General features: G+C 46.4%; 1 protein-coding gene across 1 annotated transcript in view; it reads left to right on the top strand.

The window, feature by feature from the left end:
* Nucleotides 1-18,727, top strand: part of ZNF536 (zinc finger protein 536) — a gene marked incomplete at both ends in the record, with an annotated part of 235,588 nt that extends 216,861 nt beyond the window's left edge. The window contains one exon of the mRNA XM_082862443.1: nt 18,483-18,727. Coding sequence (XP_082718569.1) covers nt 18,483-18,727 — 245 coding nt within the window. The remainder of the gene's footprint in view (nt 1-18,482) is intronic.
* Between the last annotated feature and the right edge of the window lie 3,059 nt (nt 18,728-21,786).

The following is a 21,786-nucleotide window of genomic DNA, read 5'->3' on the forward strand; positions in this document are numbered from 1 at the left end:
GCAAGTGAGATTCCCCTGCTTCCATCCCTGCACGACCGGCCCCCCACCCCGGCCAATTTCAGCCAAGTTGTGTGTGTAAACACAGCCTTAATTTATATCAGGTTAGGGGAGTCTGGGAAACATGCGGCAGTTCAGAACCCTGGGATGGACATCTTGAGATGTCTCCAGAAACCCAACAATAAGGTGTTTATTTGCTGACCACCTACTATGTGCAGGGCTTTGTGAGAGATGGGCTGGCAGCACATACCAACAAGACTGGGCCACCGTCCTCAGGGAGCCTCTGGCTGGCCGGGGAAGAAAGTCCCAGTGCGGGCCAATCCTGCCATGGAGCGGGGGGGTTGGGCCCCCTGGAGTGGGCAGGGGGCTCCAGGGAAGAAGCTCAGAGGAAGGGACTGGAACCCGGATAATTAAGCTCGAGATGAATTTGGTAACAAAGCCTCATTTAGTTCCCATTCAGCTCTAGTCTCCCTCTCTGTATAACGACGCATCTATTTTGAGACTCAGGAAAGAAATGCTTCAATTTGCAAAGTAAATGTTTGTTTGGTTGTTTATTAATAATCATGTAAAGTATTCCATTGGATCCTTTGGTGCTAAATGGCTGCCTCTCCAGTCTCATCCTTAAGGCAGGATCTTGGGGTCCTTTGATGGTTCAGAGAAGAGGGGTCTGGCGTCGGACCCCCTGGATTCAAACACTAGCTGCCCCACTTCCTGCTTCACCTGGCCCCGTCACTGATTGTCTTCACACCTTGCTTTCCACATGGATAAAGTGAGAGGACCTACTCATCGGGCTGTGTGAGGAGTTATTTAGATGCGATGGTAGAGCCCATACATGTGATCAGTGGCCCCAGGCTTAAAACAAGGGCAAGGAGTATCTGATTAAAAAATGCACCTGCTACTAACAAAAACGATATTTTTTTTCTTTCGGTGATGCTTGGTCCTCCTTTCCCTTCCAGTTTGGTCAATCACTTTAGAAGGAATTTTGCAGCGTAAGTAAAGATACTGGCTAATTATTATGAGTAATTTATGGCTTGGGGTCAGTGTGGCTACTTCCAACAGTCTGAGTGAGGAAAGGTAGAAGAACATATTTCCAGGGGAGCAGATGGCTGGAGGTGGGGAGGGAAATCCATTTGTGTATAGTCTAAATTCCTCCAGAACAAAATCTAGAATATCTTCCCAAAGCGAACCAACCAGCCGAGCAGTCCGTGGAAGAGGCAGAGCTGATCAGGATCCCTCTGTATTAAGAGTGGGGTCTGCTCTGGACCACCTCTTCCTCCCTGGTGGCCCAACCCCCTACAGACACATGTGACAGAGACAGACTTTGCATCTGGGCCAGTTGTCCCAAAAGGTCTGTGGCTGGGGATGAGCCCGCCTCTGCCCGGATCCCAGGCCACGTGTAATAGGAAGATCCTGACAGTAAAAATCTTCTTGTCACTGAGACATTCCTCAACTGTTAGCAATCAGTTTGGAGGTGGGGAGGACGGGGGTGGGAAATACCAAAGGACATCAAAGAGGGTCTCACTCCCAGACTCTGCTGTTTCAAGGCTCTGTAATTCGGGAAGGTTGTGTGCTAAATAATTTGTGAGCCTCCAAACACGCAGGTTATTGTTTGTGGACAGATGGTGTATCACGTTTTATCGCTTTTCCTTCTGTGGGTCCTCATATGTGGGACTGATGTGCACTGAAGTCTTTGTCTCCTTGCTAAAATCTCTAATCTGAAACAGGCAATCAAGCACAGAGGCAGGGCTTCAGAAGGCATAATCAGAGTTTTAAAAGCAAAGGGGAGGGGGAAAGCCAGAAATCCAAGTGCAGTTATGAGGCAGATGTGTTTGCAGAGAAGGCGAGAGGTTATTAGGGTATTAAAAGTGGACAAATGAAAGGGACTCTGCTGAGCAGAGGCAGAGGGAGAGCCAGGCCGTGGCGGCAGAGGCACCAGGGAGCGCCCGCCGGGGCTGGTCCCCCACCTTCCCCGGGAGCCCGGGAGCTGGGGCGATGGGGTCTTTTGTCTCTGCAGGCGGCCGTGGCGGGGCCTGGGAGGCCCCATCTTGGAGCTGCGGCCGCCCTTAAGAGCTAAATCATGTTGATCTACAGGAAGGAAATGAAATAGACGAACTCGCTCCTCTTTTCTTCCTACGGATTTTTCTTTTTTATTCTGAAGATAGAATTACTGTTTGTAAGCATCTGAAAGTCATTAGAGGCCCTGCAGTCTGTCAGGTGCCGACACAAGAAACTGCTGAAACCGAACGGGTGCCTGCACCGAGGGCTGGGAATTTGTCATGTGCTGATGAGCAGTTATAATAATATATGAGCAAATCACAAGCATTCTGCAAATTAATCAAATTTTTTTCCCCTTCTCCCTTGTCTCTGGGAGAGTGGCTTTGCAGGCAGACGTAGGTGAAGCAGTTTTACTCACAGATGGTCGCTCTGGCATCAGATGGAATTTATATAACAGTAATTCTGATTTCCTGCCAAAGTAGCAGTGAACACACCAGGGAGATTGTAGAAGGCGAGTCATGTGGTTTTGCTGAGGTTGTTGTGGGAAGTTGAAGGGGGGAAATCTCAAATTTTCCTCTTTGCCTTTACTGGTTTTGCCTGAAGGGCCAGAAACGGAATGCCATTCTGCCATGGGCGAAATCCATCACGTTTTTTCTTGTGACTTGTGCTGAAAGAGTGCTTCGCAGCTGTTGGGACTGCCCGGCGGTGACAGAGCCCCAGGACTCCTGACCCTGACCCGCTCCTTACGAGCCAAGACGGAAAGGGGAGCAGGTTCAGGAGGTAGTCGCACCGCAGGCTGCAAGGAGGCTGTGCTGATGCCTCGAGAGCCGTGCTCGCTTACCCTCTGCTCCCCGTGGCATTGCTAAACCTACAAGGGCTTTTCTTTTCAAGTGTTTTATTAAATGAAGAGTCTAACAGCCCTCACTTTAATTGCACACAGGCCCTGTGTATAATGCCGCTGGATTTATTCAAGTAGTTGAAAACGATGGTACTGGTGATTAAACTGATGGTCTCAGTTTAGCAGCTCAAAAACCTGGGAGTGTGTAGGTGTGTAAGTGTGCATGCACATGGGTGGCGGCCGTTGGTCCCGGGAGGGTCTCCCTGCGAGCTGACACCCCCTTCTCCCCCTAGACTTCCCTCTCCTGGGGAAATCCTGTTCTGCCTGGGGTGAAGGGGGATGACACTTGACACTTTGGGGACCACGCTTGAGAGTGGATCTCACCGCAAGGTGCCTTCCCTGCAGAGGGAAAATGATACCAAGATGGCGTGTCGACTGCATTATGCAACAAAGTCCTGCTGTTGTGGGGTTTTTTCCTAATGTAAAGCCCTGCCCATTTGTTTTGGTTTACGTGACTACAGAGAAATAAGTGGATTAGACGGAAACTTTAGCATGCTTCATTGCAGCTGGGTGCCGACATCTGTCATTCCTCAGCCGTATTCTGGATCATGCCAGCCAGAGAAAGCAAAGTCTGACACCTTTGATTTTAGAGAGAGCCTTTTATAGGGGGAGAAAAAGAGAAGAAAGGAGTAGCATTTCCTTTGTGACTTCATAGGAAAAGCCACCTCTCTCCTGTGCTTTATTTATTTTATTTTATTTTTGGCATGTGACAACATTAGTGGCACTCGGAGAGCGCGGAACGTTGAAAAGTTTATGTTTCCATCTCTCCGTTTTAGTTTGTAATTTTCTATTGTTCATGGTACCAATTTGTTGAATTGGGCATGATAAAATGTAGCTATTTAAAATGTATCCAGTGTGCCCATCTATATGGGTATATACCGTGGGTATGGATTGCAGGTGTCTGATCCATTTACAAAAAGAGGGATGTGTGGTTCTCTCACGTAAACTCACATTAATACAGTACCACAGCACTGAAATTTGATGGTATATGACTGGCCCCGCTGCATTGTTTTTGGTGAGATATTCTACAATCCACATGAGCCCACCTGCTTCCCTCCCCCAAACCATATGAGCTCCCACCCCAAGAAATGTACTGTGTTTACGAAAGATGTGAGTGGGTAGTGAAGTATCCACAGATAACCTTGGATACCAGCTTTTAGTGGATCGGCTGTCTACAGCGTTTTGTGTTGGGTGATTTTGTGGGTTTGCCCCCTCCCCCCATTTCTTTTCTAGTGAGGCATGGTGCATACCACACCCTTGGCACACGCCAAGTTACAACATTGGCCTGCCTCCCATAGTTAAATTGTATAATAAAACAGAACCTACAATTAAGGGCTGACGTGTTCATTTTAAGGGACACGATGGAAAACAAGAAACAAACCAGCAGAGACCACCCACTTGCTAATTTCACTGTGTGTGTGTGTGTGTACAGGAACGCAATTTATCTGCCACATGCAAAACCACAGGAAGGCTTTACCCCGTGACCCTGCCTCACCTGGAAGGAGGTGAAGCTCTGGTTGTTAGCCTCAAGACAGTACAAGGCAGAGGTTGAGAACTCAGGCCCCCTGGTGCCAGGCAGGTGGCTGCCTCTGGGAAGATCTTGCCAAACCTTCTGACTTTTCTAGATAAACTGGTAATCCATGTTTTTACATGAAATTTCTTTGTTCTGAAACATCAGCAATACCTTAAACCTTTTTAAATGTAGCGTTGGGGACAAAATAATAAAAACGTGTGCCTCCAGGCTGTGATTTCTGAGGAGTGTGGAAGCGAGTATGTCCATAGTAGTGATGGAATCCGTGGAGCTGGCCCTGTGGCCACCTGGGCTCTGGGCTCCCGGTCAGGTGGGGCGGTCCAGTCCCAGCACTGCACAGGAAGTGGTGTGGTTGAGGGTGCTGGGGAGGGGGTATGGGGGGAGAAAGCCTGTTCGTAGAGCTGTGATTGGGAGACCGAGACCCAAGGTGACCCAAGGTGCACCGGAAAATGGTCAAGCTCTCATGTGCCCTTAGTGGACTCTGGGAGGAGGAGTGTGGCAGCCGGGACTGGGGTCCCAAGGGGTCTCCAGAGCACAGAGCACTTGGGTTTTCCTGGTGGGGAAAACAGCAGGGCAGAGGGTATGCTCCAGATACACAGCCAGCCCAGGCATGGGCAGTGTGCGGGGGAAGGTTCCACAGGGTCACCTGGTGGGAGGTGGGGCTGGCTCTGAGGAAGAATGCCAAACAGGGTGGAGGGAAGCAAGGTCGGGATGTGTCCTCACAAGACCAGAAACTGGGACCAGACTGTTTAAGTCAGGGCTGCCCCCCCCCAGGGTGTCCCTACGCCCCCGTGAAGGCGAGAATGTGGGGCTAGGCAGAGGGGTCACCCACCCAAGGCAGGGGCCAGAGCCCTTCCTAAGAAGCTGCCCAAGGGGAACAACTCCCAGCCTCCCGTATCCAGTCCCTACTCTGAGCATCGCAGGCCTCCTAAGGGGAGGGAGAGACCCCCCAGGCCCGAGTCACAGGAAGCCATTAGTGAGCAGTGGCTGACAGAGCAGTGAGGTGCCTACTTACGTAGGCCTTTGGTAAGCGCCCATGCGGCTCTGGCGGCTGGGTCCTGAGGAAGGCTTCAAGGATGAGTTGAGGCTTGGTGGGGTCTGACTGGAAGGAGATTTGGGGGCTGGGGTGGGCAAATTCCTGGTGGCAGTGGCAATAAATATTAGGTAAGAAGGGGTTGCAAGTTGGAGAGCCAGGCTAAGGAGGCAAGATGCCCTGGTAAGAAATAGGGAGCCATTGAAGGCTGGAGAGCAGGGATGGGCATAAGTACAGAGGGGATTTGGGGACTGGCATGGTGTGTAGAGCATGCCCACTGCCTTCTGGTCCTTCTGGTGTCTTTCTCCTGTTCCTACAGTCCTTGCTGTTTCTGGGCTGGGCTGTTGACCCAGTGAGCCTGGTGGTGTCCAGAGGTGGATTCACCTGGAGCAGGGCTGGCTGTTACTGCATCTGCTAAATGCCTACCACCCACCTTATTGCCACAGGAGCTTCAGATAACTGTATTCAGTCCAATATTCCTAAGGAGTGAAGATATGGGTATTAAAAGTATGAATAGGAAAAAAAAGAAAAAGTCCTTGGGGCTTCCCTGGTGGCGCAGTGGTTGAGAGTCCGCCTGCCGATGCAGGGGACGCGGGTTCGTGCCCCTGTCCGGGAGGATCCCACATGCCACGGAGCGGCTGGGTCCATGAGCTATGGCCGCTGAGCCTGCGCGTCCGGAGCCTGTGCTCCGCAACGGGAGAGGCCACAACAGTGAGAGGCCCGCGCACCGCAAAAGAAAAAAAAATAGTATGAATAGGAGGTGCTGCATTGGCTAATTTTAGAACCCTTCCTATTTTTGTCATCTCTTGAGCACCACCTTAATAATTTTACTTAATATTCATTAAAAGCTTTTAAAAAAAGGTAGATTTATTTTAGCAATACTATCCAACTTTAGTTCACTCTTTTTTTCCTAAGGCTGTTAACCTAAAAAGTGGTCAGCTCAGTTCTATCTAAAATCACCTCTGTTAGTGTGGTGTTCCAAGTACTTCCCTTCCCCAGAAATGCTGGGAGAGAGAAGAGAGTTTCAGGAGGGTGAGGTTTGCTGTGTGACACTGGGTGAGGTTCCAGCCCCTCTGTTCTGTGGCTCCTGCCTTGCACTGAAGGCAGCGTCCTCTCATTTTGGTCTCTCCCAGCATTTCTTTCAGGATTAAGTGCGCTCACCCAGCGACAAACACTGGGTATTGTTAGGGGATTATTATATTACACATCTAAAAATCTCCAAAAAAGGAACGTAAGTTCATCCATCGACCCTTGGAAGGTTATTTAATGATAAACATAAATGCTTTCATAAAATCTGGGGAATGATTTAAGATCTTGGATCAATAGTTGCCTGTGAGTGCCAGTAGCTGGGCCTACGTTACAGTCTGGCTCTCCTGACCACCCAGGCAGGCTGGTGGCTCACTGAGCACATAGGCAGCCTGGGGCAAAAAAAATAAACAGGATTTAAGGCAAGATCTGCATGGCGTGGGCCAGAGCATGGGAATGAAGTCACTGAGGAAGGGACCACGGTGAGGTCAGGGGGAAGGAAGGGCAGGACCTCCTGAGGCTGCTACTTCTGAGGTCCTGGGCTGCGGGGAGAGGTGGGGAGAGGGCTGAGCTGGGAGGATCTGGGGGACTCCGACACCCCTGCCAGTTGCTCTCTTCTGCAGACATCTCCTGGAATCCAGCCTCATCTTCTCAGCTTTCACACTAACTGAACTTGAACCTGAAGCTGCAGAGAGGCAGCAAGACGGTGGGTTGAGCCCTGGCTGCAGGCTCAAAGGGAGCTGATGCAAAGCTGGGTTTTCTGCCTTTCTCTGGCTTCGTGGCTCTGGACACACACCGAGCCTCTCAGGGCCTTGGTGTATTTAGCTGGCAAGCGGAGACCCTGACACCTGACTCTAGCATCGTCATTGGAATGACCATTCCAATTCAAGACTCCCGCACGACAGGCACTTAATAGAGTATTTGAACATGCGAAACCATATCTAGCAAACGTTGATTTAACTCTTTTGATGTGCCACACATAGTGCTAAACATTTTACAGGCCTTTTCTCATTGAATCCCTGCAACCCTATGAGTGAGCTATTATTACTACACCCACTTTAAAGATGAAAAACCTGAGACTTGGCAAAGTTGACTAGCCGGCCCAAGAGTGTGTAAGCTGTAGAGACAGGTGAGGTTTGAATCCAAGTGTCTGGCTTGAGAGCCCACGTTCTTCACACCGTGCCTGAGTAACGCAAACGCTGTATATTGGTAGGGCTGTATCCAGCAGGGTGCTGATGTGTCCCACCCCCTCCTCCAGGAAGAGTTTCCCTGTCACCAGCTTGGCTTCACTGGGGCCACACTCTCAGCTGTGTCATCTCCTGATCTGGGGTGTTGTGCTATCACCGTCCACTGCACATCAACCAGACTCACTTTTTAAGAAAATTTTAAAATAAAAATTTAATTCTAATATAGATTTAGAATTACAAAAATGTTGCGTAGGTTGTACAGAGAATTCTCATATATCTCATGCCCATTTGCCCCTATTATTAACATCTTACATTGGTAGGGTACATTTGTTACAATTAATGACCCAATACTGATACACTATTATTAAGTATTTAATATTTGACTCAGGTTTCCTTAGTTTTTACCTAATGTTCTTTGTCTTTTCCAGAGTACCACGTTACATTTAGTTGTCAGGTCTCCTAGGGCTCCTCCTGGCTGTGACAGTTTCTTTGTATTTCCTTGTTTTTGAGGACTTGGACAGTTTTGAGGCATATTGTGTAGAATGTCCCTCAGTTGGGGTTTCTCATGGTTAGACTTGGATCGTGGGTTTTAGGGAGGAAGGCCACAGAGGTAACGTGCCTTCTCATCCCATCAAATCAGGGTACGTGCTCTCCCCCTGACCTTGGTCACCTGGCTGAGGTCGTGATTGTCAGGTGTCTGCCTGTACGGTTCCTCTTTCCCACTTTCCACACTGTAGTCCTGTGAAGGAGGTCACCATGCAGCCGGCACAAAGGAGTGGGAGTTTCAGCCACCTCCTCCAGGGGGAGCACCTGTGTAGTAAATAGTTTGGAACGCGTGGGGCATTTGTACTTTTCCACGTAGGTATTGATTCAATCATTTAGTTGGGACAGTATGACTTGTGGATGCTTATTTTACACTTCATCATTGACTTTGTTGCTGAAGCTGTGCCAGCGCTGGCCACTGGGGGCTCTCTCACCGGACTGCCTGGGGCTTTACAATACCCCCATCAATGCATGTGTCTGGAGCAATTCCTTGCTTTCTGGCACAAAGTGCTCCAGGATCATCTTGTGTATGTCCTGCTCCAGCCCTAGAACCAGCCATTTCTCCAAGGAGCCCTGGTTCCCTTTTCTTGTGAATGGTATTAGAAATCAAGCTCTGGGCTAAGTGTGCTTGCTGCCCCTGGGATATCATGGCTTCTGGGCCCTCTTAGCGGACAGAAGAAGGAAATATATGTGTGTATATTAACCCTCGCATGTACTCACATCTCTACAGTATGTATTAAGCTAAACACAAGTTCACACTGATGTCTCCAATCTATTACCATATGGATCGAAATTGGCTTTAAAAATACTAAAATATATTTTTCGATAGTGTTTTAAATTTAAACCCAAATCACAGGAAATTTAAAACCTAAAATTATTTATACTAAGGCTATTCCAAAGTGTTTTAGCATCTTAGATTAGATGGATGAATATTTTTTTGAAAACTGAAAACATGAATTATGTACCTGATGAGAACCATTCTTGCCTATTTAGAATTAGGGAAATTTATATATATATATATATATGTATATGTGTGTGTGTATATATATATATATATATATGTAATGTGTGATACTGAGAAAAGACTCTTACTATCAGTTCAATGCATGTTTGTGTATATTTTTACCCATCTCATTGTCCCGCCGAGACTGTTGAAGCTTGAAGGATGGCCGGGGTCCTGGGCAGGGACCCTCCTAGTTTGCAGCTTCAGGTTCAGAGCAGCAGACACTCAGAGGGAACAGCAGGTGAGGGCCAAGTGGAAACCAGGCACTGCCCGAGAGGCCTGACTGGCTGGCCAGCCCACTGGTACCACCCAGCCTGGATTCATCCCAGGCCTGTGGGGCGGGGTCCACCTCTGGGGGGGGCGCCAAGTTTCCAACTTACCCAGTTGGCCCTATAGGTGGAGCCATTTTCTAACCTACCAGCATGCAGTTTGCAAATGTCCTTAGTTTCAAGGAATCCAAAGGGCTCTGGCTGGGGTGCAATAGGGGGAAGGCTGTTATTAAGGAGTCTTGTTGGTACTTCCCAAGCCTCATAGCCCTGTACCTGCGAGTTGCCTCTGAGGGCTACTTCTCTCCAGGTCATTACCAGGACCCATCTAGAAAACAATGCCACAGAACATGGCTGCGAGAGACCCTTCTGTGGTAGCTTAGAAATACTCCATAATCCTGTGCTCCAAAGAGGATATTGCAGAAAGGAAAATGGGGGTGTCACAGGTGGGTCAGCTGTGGGCTGCTGCAGGCCCCAGAAAGCACCCATAATGCTGCCGGTCAACAAGATTCTTCCTCGGCCAGCCTGGACTCTCTCATGCTTTCCAGCCTTCTTAGGGGTTTACACCCACCCATTATTTACGTAAGTGTGGCGACACACTTACGTAAGTGTGATCTAGAAGCCATAGCAGCAATGTTCCTCTTCATTTACCCACTGTTGTCTTTTTCCAGTTATGAACAATGAAAGGCCCCAGTGTGACTGATCTAAAAGGCTTGCCCTGGTCTGAGAGATGGCTTGGCAGTGTGAGGACACAAGGAGATTGTCCCTGTCACTGTTTACCTGGGTCAGGGACCCTACTCTCCACCACTTACATACATGACCCTCTCCTGGACCCTCTTCCTTGCGTTGACCACGGAGCGTGAACCATGATTCTGGGGATTGGTCCTCTCCACGCTAGGATGCCCTTGTTCCAACATCCAGAGTTGTGCCTCTGTCACAATGTATGGACCCTCTGGCAAACAGCACATGTGTCTTTCCTCAAGAATGTTCTTTCTCTCTTGGGGGTCCTTTCATAACGCCCCATTTTGAGTCATCTTTCAACGGGAAACTGGAGTCTTGCTCGAAGCTTGGATGTCCTTCCCTCATGAACGATTGGCCCCTTCCTGTCTCCACTTGGGTCTCCAGTAAGTTGCAACCCCTAAAGGCAGTCTTAAGATGTGTGGGCAGCCATTCAAATGTATTGGGTGGGCCTGTGTCAGGCATGTGGAATAGATGCCCTTCCCACCCTCTCGGTGCTAAAAGTACTGCATCATTGCAACAGCAATCTGCTCAGGGCAGTGCATGCAGCAGGTGCTCAATGTGTGCTCATGGAAGTGGGCTAGGGTCCAGGAGATGTGTGATGCGAGCTTTGACAGAGAACTTACAAAGCCCTGTGGCTTGGTGCCAGCCATGGGCTCAATACCAGTCTTTGACGTGCATCTGGATGCCACAGTGGTGCTTGTGTCCATAAGGGGTGTGGCATGTGACATGTGTACAGTACCACACATCATAGCACACACTCCTCCAGGAAGTTCATGGATTCCCTCCTGCAGTATCCTTGGGTCTGATCAAAGAAAGCTCTTTGTAGAGAATCTTCCCACAGGTGGTTTGCAAGGAGTGACAGGAGGGAACGGTGAGATGAGAGTCTGTTCTGAGAAAACCCGAAGGTTGAATTCCTGATCAGGAACTGGCTAGCTGTGTCTACCTGACTTTGGACAATTTTTTAATCTTAGTTTTCTTATCTGTAAAATGGGGAGACGTTTCTCCACCGTATATCCCCACTGGTGGTCATGAGGACCATTGAGGCAATTCCTATAAATGTGCTCTCATGAGTGGGTGTCAGACTGTTTTCTCACCACCCTGGACTAAGCAGCAGAGGTTTGTCACTTACCCCTCTGCCCATCTCCTCTCCACCATCCCTCACCTGAGCAGAAACCATCAGCATGGAAAGTCTGGAAGCCTTGTGGACACAGCTCCTGCTCTTCCCCAAACCCAGATGCGCACAAGTGTGGAGCTGTAATTAATGGATGGTCCCCCAAGGTCAGGCATTTTCCTCTCCCCCTTAGGTACAGGGAAGGAGAAGATATTTCCATCATAGCAAGTAAGAAAAATGTCTCGTTTTCCCACTTTTGTTATAAACAATGTACGACTTGCTTTCTCCTTCTCCTCCTGACCCTCCACACCGTATACATATTTATATATTATTCATAGTGGATTAAAAATGAATGCGCTCTTTACCACGGCTCTACGGCGCAGTGACAATACAAATTAACGTATGATGTACTTACTTTTCGCATGGCAGTGATGGGAAATGTTGATGGCCTCAAAGTGAGAGACAGAGAGGGGTGGAAAGTGGGCTGGTGGGGGGGAGTGCACATCTAGCCGCACCGTCAGGGCCCGAGGCCCTGCCTGCAGACGGGGATGGGGGCTATTCCGGGCAGCAGCCTCGCTGCAGAGCTGGAAAGGCTCTTTCCCTTCCCTTCTCCCACGGAATGAGGTCCAAGCTCCCCAGGGGGTCCTGTGGCCCTTTCCCCTGCCCAGCTCTCGCCGAGCTCCACCTCCACCGTACTGATCTGCTTCCATGCCCCAGCACCCACCCAGCCTTCCTGTTCTAGGGTCAGGCGCATCCTCTGTCTGGGGTAGCATTCCTCTCTTCTTCCCTTCTCTTGGCTACCTCCCTCTTTCCTTCATCCATCCATCCATCCATTCACCATTCACGTACAGTTTTGCTTGAAAAATAGTTGATGGATATCTTTGACATCCCAAACTCTGTACTAGGTGGTGAAAAACAGCAGTAATCAGAAAAACCAAAAAACAAACCCAAAACAAAACCCCACAGTCCCTGAGCCATGGAGCTGAGAGTCGGTCTTGTGGGGAAGACAACATAATTGTTTATTTGTTGAGCTACTCTTGTTGGATGCTCTACTGTGGAAGAGAAGAGTTTGCTATGATGAACCTCAGTGGGTCTGAGGGGACCCACAGAGGGGAGGCCTTCGTGAGGCTGAGGCAGCTGCGCTGAAGGACGGGATTACAGTAATTCGATGGAGTAGGTGAGGGAGCATTCGCGTGCAGGGAATGGGACAGGATTGGGCCAAGGTCCTGTGGTGAGAAAGGGTATAAAGTATATAAAGCCTCTGGAGAGCAGAGAGGTCCCTGTGGCCAGAGGCAGCAAACTCAGGGCTTTGAGGGTGAAGAGGGTGGAAGGGCGTGCAGGGGCTCACGTTCCTCTCAGCTGAGCTCTCGGAGCCCCCAGTCACCTCTACCATCTCCCACACTGCATTCCCTCAAAATGCCAGCCTTGTACCAGAAGAAGACCCTCTAGGTGCGAGGTCCTTCCCGCATGCGCCTGTGACCCAGCCCAGCCCAGCCCATGTTTGCTGAACTTCGTCCAAGGGAAATGCCCCTGCTAACAACTTGTTTCTTTGGACTCTGGAGGTCTTCCAGTTCCCCAAGCCCCCTCCAAAGGCAGGTGCCTGGAGGAGAGGCAATATCTCTGGCTTTAACCCAAGACCACCTGGGACAAGACCACCTGGAACAGGCAGGCTAGTGTGGAACAGTGACACATGAAATGCTGGTCGAATCAGTGCTTTTGATGAAGAACAAAACATAGCCTCCCTTGACCAGGCTTAGATAAGGAACAGGATGACAGCAATGAAATCAGCAACCATAGCAATGACAGACTGCTGACATTCCTATAGCTCTTTGTCATTTACAAATTCGACACACCGTCTCATCTGATCCTCACAGCAGGCTTATGGTGTCAGTATTAGATTATCCCCCCATTTCCAAGGTGTGGAAACTGAAGCCTTGAGAGATCAAGTGCTCACTGAAGGTCAGACAGAGGGGAAACTGAAGCTTGGGTGTTAGTAGCCTCCCAACCTCACAGAGAGGGAAAGCTAAGCTTTGAACCTAAGCTCCTGGTCGGACTCATACTGCTACTGCAGGGCAGGAGGACACCTGAAAGCAAAGATGAAAAACTGAGAGAGCTCTCTGTGGTCAGGCGTGTGCAGGAAAGGATCTCCTGTGTTCAGAGGGGCCAAAGGACACCCTGCAGGGCAGTGCTTCTTTGTGGGGTTGAACTTGAGAGAGGCCAGTGTTTTGATGCTCTCCTCAAATGGGGAGCTGGCAGGGGTGAGTACACTTATTCTCTTAAATTCAATCACCAAGAAAATCTGTTAGACTCAACTCTGTCTTATAGCCTTTGCTACTTCTTAGAAACTGATGGACAGTAGCATCTTCATCGCCACCTATAGACCCAAGTGAATGGCCACCTCCATCTCCAGTTTACCAAGGTGGGCACAGGCAGCACAGGCTGGTCTTTCCTCTCATTAAAATGTGATGGATGGAAGTTTGTAGAGTTTGTCACCCTGAGGGCTTCTCTTCAGGGGACAGTTGACCTGCCTCCACCTGGAGATCTGATTTCCTCAGAGCCCCACATCCACTGCAGCAAGAAGGTAAGAAAGGTCAGTGCAGATTTCCACAGACTCTCCCTCTGTCTCTGCCTTCAGGTGGGTCCCTTGTTCTGTCACACATATTGGAAAATCACAGTAGAATATTTAGTGGAGCTCTCAGCTTTGGGGTTTGTTCTGAAGTCCTTGCTTATGTTCTTTGACCAAAACCTAACATATCACTGTGTTTGTGCCAATACCAGGGACTTCGAATGGATGAATGGTATAGAGAAATATGAAACTTTTCATCCACATTTAGCTGGACTGGGAAATGTATCAAGTTTCCAAAAGTGCTTTGCATACCAACAGCTTTCTGTTTGGGAGTAAATGTTCTCATCACCAAAGGATCAACCTTTCACTTATATTTGATTCTTGAGAGAACACAATGCTTTCTTCTGGACTCGTCTCAGCCCCTCACAATCACCTCCCTCAGGATGGACCTCTCATTTCTTCAGATAATTTTCTTCTACATCAGTCTCATGGGAAACTTTCAACTAACCCCTCACAAGGGTGTGTGTGTGTGTGTGTGTGTGTGTGTCCTACAAAAACACATTGTAATCATGGTTCTCATAAGGATTGGAGAATTAGGACATCTGAGTATGTTATATACATTGGAAATTTGTTTTAAAGTCAAACCATCCAAGTTTGCTATATCTTAAGTTACTTCTCTGTGCAATGGGGTTGATATCCTTTACAAAACTGCCGTAAAGCTCAAATGTGAGGTTAAACATACAAAAATGTATGTGAAAACCTGTGGGACGTAGGCCTTTGGGATCTTCAGGTGCTACCATTATCTACAGTGCTTCTATTTACAAAGTATATTGCAAAATCAGGATTTACGATGATTCCAGTATTGTATAGATTTCTTTCTACAAATGTACACATGCATAACATTATACCTTTACATATAGCTCTCCAAAGTTAAAATAAAAACTACTTCAGTACTAATGGTTTGACCACTGAAGTATCCAAATATGCCAGAATTACTGTACGTCTTTGACTCTACCAAGAAATAGAGATTCAGATATAACCATAGGATAAAATCATGATTAATATTTTAAAATCAATCGGTGGGAAAAATATACTAAGTGCTTTTATGTCAAGTTGGCCAATTCGAAAAAGCTCTTATTGTGAATAAATGCAATACTTGAGGTTCTCTGTTTGGTTTGCTAAGAAGCATGTGCGTCCCACGGTGACACAATTGGCAGGTTGTAGCACAGGTTGTAGCATAGATTCATACAGAAATGTATTATTCAGTAATAATAATAGAAAATACAATAAACAGCTTTCATAGATGGGAAAAAAAAGCAATGGAAGAATGGAGGAACCAGTGTGAATCCTGGTGACCTGAGGTAAATTTGTTAAATAATACCTTGGTTTGGTAATTTTGCTTCATGGCTCTGCTAGCCTCTTTGGATCATGGTACCAAGAGTTTGACTCTCTTTATTTATTTTTATTTATTGTTTGGAGTCCTTAACTCCAAAGACTTGTCAGACCACCATGATTTTCTCCGTCAGTCACTTATTGCCATGAAATAAATAAATTGACAAGTTAGCCCCAGCTTTTTCTGAGCCATGGTGGTTAGGATAGTGGTCACCCCTCCTCTGTGAGCTGCCACAGGGCTGCCCTTGGGGGGAACCCAGAAAATATAATCCATTTCTGAGAAGATTTGGACAAAACTTTAAAAACATTTCTTAAACCTCCTGAGAGAAGTCTCAGCTCTACTCCTCAGGTTCTCTGAATGACCCTCAGTTGGTTCCTATGCCTCCAGCTACAGATTTGGGCCCTCCTTTCTCCTGCTCAAGAGCTGCCCTTTCAGAGAACCTCAAATCCTCCCTCACTGAGCCCTGGGCATAGCTTCATGTCCATAGGGATGACGACTTCATGAGTTAGGTAGTTGAGTCTTGGGATCTGTTGGAAACTCACTGAGGCCCAGCTTAGCGCTGACTTAGATTCATGATTATGGTGGGGAGAATGGGCACGGCTTTTCCTATCCTACTGCCACTGATCAGAACCACGATTCTTCCCTTCAGTCTATGCTCTAACTCCAACGTGATGAAGAGTAGGGCCATGTATATTCTTCATAAATATGCTAAGTCCACTAGAGGTAGAGTCTCAGTTCTCCTCCAGCACCATCCCAGGGTCTTCCCTGTCATCTGTGTGAGGGGCGACCGAGCCCAAAGGGTGGGGTTGGGTAGCAGGAAGGTAAGAAGTGAATGGTGCTCACGAATCCTTCTCTTACTTGACAATGGTGGTCCAGGCCCCTCCTGCTGACTGTCTGTGCTCTTCTTGCTGTGGTAGGCTATGTGGAAGGTCCAACAGCAAGTGCGCTTTTCTTGGGTTTCATTTGTTCTTACCTCCATGGACTTGCAAATTGGCTTTTGCAAGTGGGAAAGTTGATCAACTTCAGCCTTGTGTTAGGTACAACAATAGAAACAAGAGAAAACTCTATCCAAAAATTTGTATTAAAAAAAAGGCAAGGTGAAGCAGTAAGATAATAATACAGTCCACAAACAGTTAATGCCTGCTTGCTCTGTGCCAGGTAGTGGACTTGGCACCAGTGATATTAAGATGGCTATGCCTCCTGCTTCAGGAACACATAGATAGTCATGGTGATCAACACACACACACAGCAGCCCCATAAAACATGCGTCCCAGTTGGGCAGAGCCTTGAAAAAAGAATGGGGTTTGGGTCTGCAGAGAATAGAAGTATTTCAGGGAGAGAGTAGCACAGCAAGGGTATGGGGACCCTGTGGAATGAAGCCTTTTTGCAGAGACCATCTAATCGTTTGGTTTGGAGTGGGCAAAGGGGGGATGCTCCCAGGAGACTTGAGAGGTGCTGGGACTGAGCTATGAAGGTGAGGGGGTAGGTGGCCATCAAAATTTGGGCAAGGAAATCACAGCTGAGCTTCTGCTTTAGGTACTCACTGTGGTATCCCTGGGGAGGATGGGCAGGAAGTGGGGAAGCTAGAAGCAGGAAGCCCTCTTGCAGGCTGCCATGTTCATAGTCTAGCAAGAGTTGGTGTACACTGGACTAAGCTCAAAAGGGGGGTTTTGGAAGGAGAAAGGTTCAACAGGTAGAATGGATTTGCCCAGGGGCCAATTGTCTAGGAGGGAAGGAGAGAGCTAATTCCTGGAGCCCACTAAGAAAGAAGCAAGAATCTAGCACTGTGTGCAATTTGGTGAGAAAATGAGTTTCAGCTCCAAACGTTTGGTTGGCCTCCAGTTCTTCAAGAACAAAACTGTTTTGCTAAGTAGATACACAGGACTTCTGCTATCACCATTCTAGTAAAAGTGCTGAATATGCTGTTCAGATGTTTTCTGGGGTAAACGGTTGGGCCCATTTATTTACTTGTTTATTTTTCTGAGCAAATGAAACCCAGCCCTGAGTCTTGACCTCTCTGGGTGCTGGGTAAAACAGCTTCCAGGAATTGCGTATCTACCGCTTCCCAGCATCAGGCAGAATACAACTGTTCCATTATAACTTCCCAAACCAGATGCTTTACTGGTTCCTTAAGATGGCAGAAATGTGTACACGCCTGCTGTGCATCCGGACAGAGAAATCAAGCCTGAAGGAGCAGATGGATTTCACACAATCCATCTTCTGTTCTGATTTATAGCCTTTCTAGTAAAGTTTGATTCCAAGCGTCACTATTCAAAATCAAATTTCTTTAAAACTAGGTTGTCCTTGATTATCCGAATGTCCAGGTTCCTCTCTGATACCTTCTGCTGCCTCCTCTTGAAATCCTGAGATTCCCAAATTCTTCCAGCTTGGCACTTCCGCTCCACCCAAGAACAAGGCTTGGGTAATATCCCTCTCTCACCCCACCCCAAACACCCTCCCTGGTCACTCTTGATTTGCTTATCTTAAGAGTTAAGATAAAAAGAGTTAGTGGGAGGATAAGAAAGTGAACTGGCTTGGAGACCTGAGTCAGAATCTCAGATGGCGGGATTTATGGCTTTTTTGTGTGGAGCTAGGGTCAGCAAAGTACAGTCCAAGGCTCAAATCCGTCTCCTGTCTGTTTTCGTATGGTCTGCAAGCTGAGAACGGTTTTTACATTTTTAAATGGTTGAAAAAAAACCCCAACAAGAATAATATTTCATCACATATGAAAATTATATAAAATTCAGATTTCAGTATCCATAAATAAAGTTTTGAATTTCATCAACAAAAATTTGGAAATTTCCTCTCTTGCTATATTAGTACCTACACCATATCTTTGACCTTGGCCTGCAAAGGCTAAAATATTTGCTACCTAACTTTCTATAAAAGAATTTCCAGGTGTTGGGAACTTTCTCTTCTGTTGCCTAGAAACTCTGAATTAAAAACTCTGGCCACGATGGAACTCCCTGTCCAAGTTATTATTATTTGGTAACATTATTTATCCAAGTAACTTATTACTTATCCAAATAGTTATATGGGCTGCATCTTCATTCTTTGCCATTTGATTTTTGCAAGGCAATAACACCGATGATATTGATAATATTGGTAATCATGATCATGGTCCTTTGAGCGCTGGGGGCCGGGAACGGGGGGTAAGCGGCAGAGCTGACCGGCCACTCTTTCTGCCCACAGGTCACAGGCCTTTCCAGTGCCGCTACTGTCCCTACAGTGCCTCTCAGAAGGGAAATCTGAAGACCCACGTCCTCTGCGTCCATCGCATGCCTTTTGACAACAGCCAGTATCCCGACCGCAGGTTCAAGCGCTCCAGAGTCGACTCGGAGGCTTCTGGGAATTTCGAAGACCCCACAGCTGTCAAGGCGGGGAGCTCAGCGGAGCTAACGGAGGAGGGCAGCAAGGCCCAGGAGGAGCGCAACTGAGCCAACCAACCCGGATATTGCAATATTATTTTACACAGTTTTCAGATTATGCATCTGGTAAAAGAGTTTGCTAACTGCATTCCAAGGGGAAAAAATCATGTACAACCTCCCCTCTAGTGTATAGAACATTTAAAAAATTTAAAAAGATAGCTATATATATATTAAAAAAAAATCCCCAGCCCTTGAAAATGGCTGCTAAACTGTTACCCGGCAACAAGTATTTCCAAACAATGCAGGTGGGAGAAAAGGGATTTCAGAAATGCTTGGTGTCCTCCGAGCTCAAGAGAGCTGGGGGCCCTTCCAATGCTAGAGTCGTCTTTGTTCAAAAATCATGCTCTTAACTGAAAAACGATACCATCTAAATGATTTAGTGTTGCCTTGAAGATGGAGGGGCTGTGTTTTCACTGTTGAAAACACCTCTATAATCTGACACCAGCTGCTGTCATCTGCCTCGCACCCTAATGGGATGTGTTGGGAGGCGGCCGCGGTGCCAGTCTGACTGGAGCGGTCACTGCAGAGAAAATCAATTCACGTGGTGTTGTAACTGCACTCTCAGAGAAACCTTAGCCGGCCCGCAGCCAGCGCCAGGGCTGACCGGCACTGCAGAGGATTGCCATCTTCAACGTGCATTTAAAAAACACCCACAGCCAAATGAATCAATGGTCAGGAAGTATCTGCAGACAAATGTCCAGTGCAGGTTTGATGAGTAATTCCTTTTTTTTAGATCAAATTGCAGTATGGAGGGAAATGCTTTTTTCTTGGTTGTCTTTTTTTCTTTTTTTCTTTTTTTTTTTGGAGGAATTTACAAGAAGCTTGCTAATAAAAATTTTTTTAGGGGTACATGATATAAAAATGCTTAGAAAAACTAGCCCACCCTATCCACAGAAGGTGCTGGTGAGGAATGGAAGTTTATGTAACAATAGATTGTTTTTATTATGATTTAAAAAATTTTACTTGAAAGAAGGCTGCTTTGGTCCTTATTATCAGATTTTTTTCATGTGTTAGTTTTTGTAAGTCTCACAGACACGAAGCAAGATTTTCTTCTCCAGCAAGCTCTTATGAAATAGCTTGTATTAAAATATGAATCTAAACATCCTGCTCTCTATCACTAATGAAGAAGACTGTTTAAGTTAAAATGTCTGTTTTTGTAAAACAAATGTGTTCTATATTTTTGTAGATTTTAGATTTTCTACTGATTGGATACTCCAAATTTATCAAGTTCTGTACCACCCAGAGGGAGATTGGAGAGCCAATAATGAAACAACTCATTCTTTTAAAAAACAATTTACGAAGACTAGTTAATGGTTTATTCCTGAATCTGCTAGTGTGGTGTCAAAGTTCAGCCTCTTAACATACTTCCTTTGAGTGACACGAAATTGGTGCTGTTGCTTGTGACGGTGGAGAAGTATTGAAGTATTAACTTCTTCTAAAAAAATCATTCAGCTTAAAAAAAAAAAAAAAAGATAGATATCTCCTTGCAGGCTGGGAGCACAGAATAAAACCCCAGGGCCTTAAAAACTTCAGCTCTGCCTACAGCAGTTTACAAAAATACTGAACTGCAATCAATGTAAATAAAAATGCTTCGCTATCCTGAGACCAGAAGGAATCTCAGGCTAATAAGGAATCCGGTTTGCATATGCTGTCGAGAGGGTGACATCCACCCGGGGTTTCAGTGTAAACGTGGTCGCTGTACAACGTGGACCCATCTGGCATAGAGCAAGCTGCTTTCTTGTTTTTCTAGAATAGTTCTCACTGCCTTACTTAAATCGAGTTGATAAACTTAATGCAACTGTTTCTATGATCCTAGAGAAAGGACTGAAATGTTATTGAAAACTTTCCGACTGTAGTAAGCTTTAGGATTTTAAATGCACTACTGTGTTTGGTGACTGTGCCAGTCGCTTGCTTTCTGTGTGTTTGCCCTGCCTTTGGTATCTTAGCAAAGAAAAATATAAAAAAGAAGAAAAAAAAGTAAAAAGAGCAAAAAAGAGGAAAAAAAAGTGGAAAAAAACGAGAGCCACGTTCCATTTCTAGCACTTTGGGCGCTCTTTCAGTATCCTTTTGTGTCTTCTGAGCATCGTCAGATGCGACAGGCAATAATTCTATTTGTGACACTGGGAACATCCCCTCTTCTTTGTGGCGTGTGTGTTGATTCCATTTTGTCCAGTGCTACCGTCCTTATTTCCCCCCTGACACAGGCCTTCTTTCCAGAACATTTGTAACTTGTAATACAAACAAGTGACAGCCGCAGTGATGCAGTGTCAGTTTCTGAATGTCATCAGGTTCTCATATCTAAACATGTCAAGTTTTTTCCCTGTAACTTCTGTAGTCTGTGATGCTGGTCATAATACTGTCTACATTCCTACACAAAGAAAAAAAATCTATCTTGGAGGAAATCTGAGATCAATAGAGTAGAGGATTTTGTTGCTATGCTTGTAACAAGTAGAAAACTTTGTATTTAAAGTTTATTCTTGGTCATTATTTATTATTATAATACATCAGTTGACAGAACTTTATTCTGGTATAGAAAGTATTAAAAGTTGTTTTTTCAGCAATGACTGTTTTCTTTCTGCTGTTAGAATAAAATGTCTTTGAAGCAGTCCAGTTTTATCCAGTGTTTTACGCAATAAAACCTCTACCTCTGGGGGAAAAAAAATCTTTTCCTATTCACATATGTTTACTAGGAGGAGGGAAACATATTTTTGCAGCTTTTTCAGATTTTGATAAGACTTGGTCAAACCCCATTTCTTACAAAAAGCCCTGCAGTATCCTGGGTGGATGGTTCCCATAACCTGGCGCTTTTTCAAGCTGAAGAGTATCTCTGTGCAGTACGAATAGCATGTGTATCTGTGTGTGTGTGTGTGTGTGTGTGTGTGTGTGTATGCACACCCATGTGCATTTGTGAACTATGTTTCTTTGAAAGCTTGCAGACATGGGTTTTAGTGAGGTAATACCTATGCAAATACCAATGCTCCTCATATACTAGCAATTATACAAGACACTTAAGGCATTGGGATCTATTATTTCCCTTTACTGGTAGCAAGTTTTAAAAATATCATTAA

This window comes from Leucopleurus acutus, assembly GCF_964270905.1.
Source record: "Leucopleurus acutus genome assembly, chromosome: 20".
NCBI lineage: Eukaryota > Metazoa > Chordata > Mammalia > Artiodactyla > Delphinidae > Leucopleurus > Leucopleurus acutus.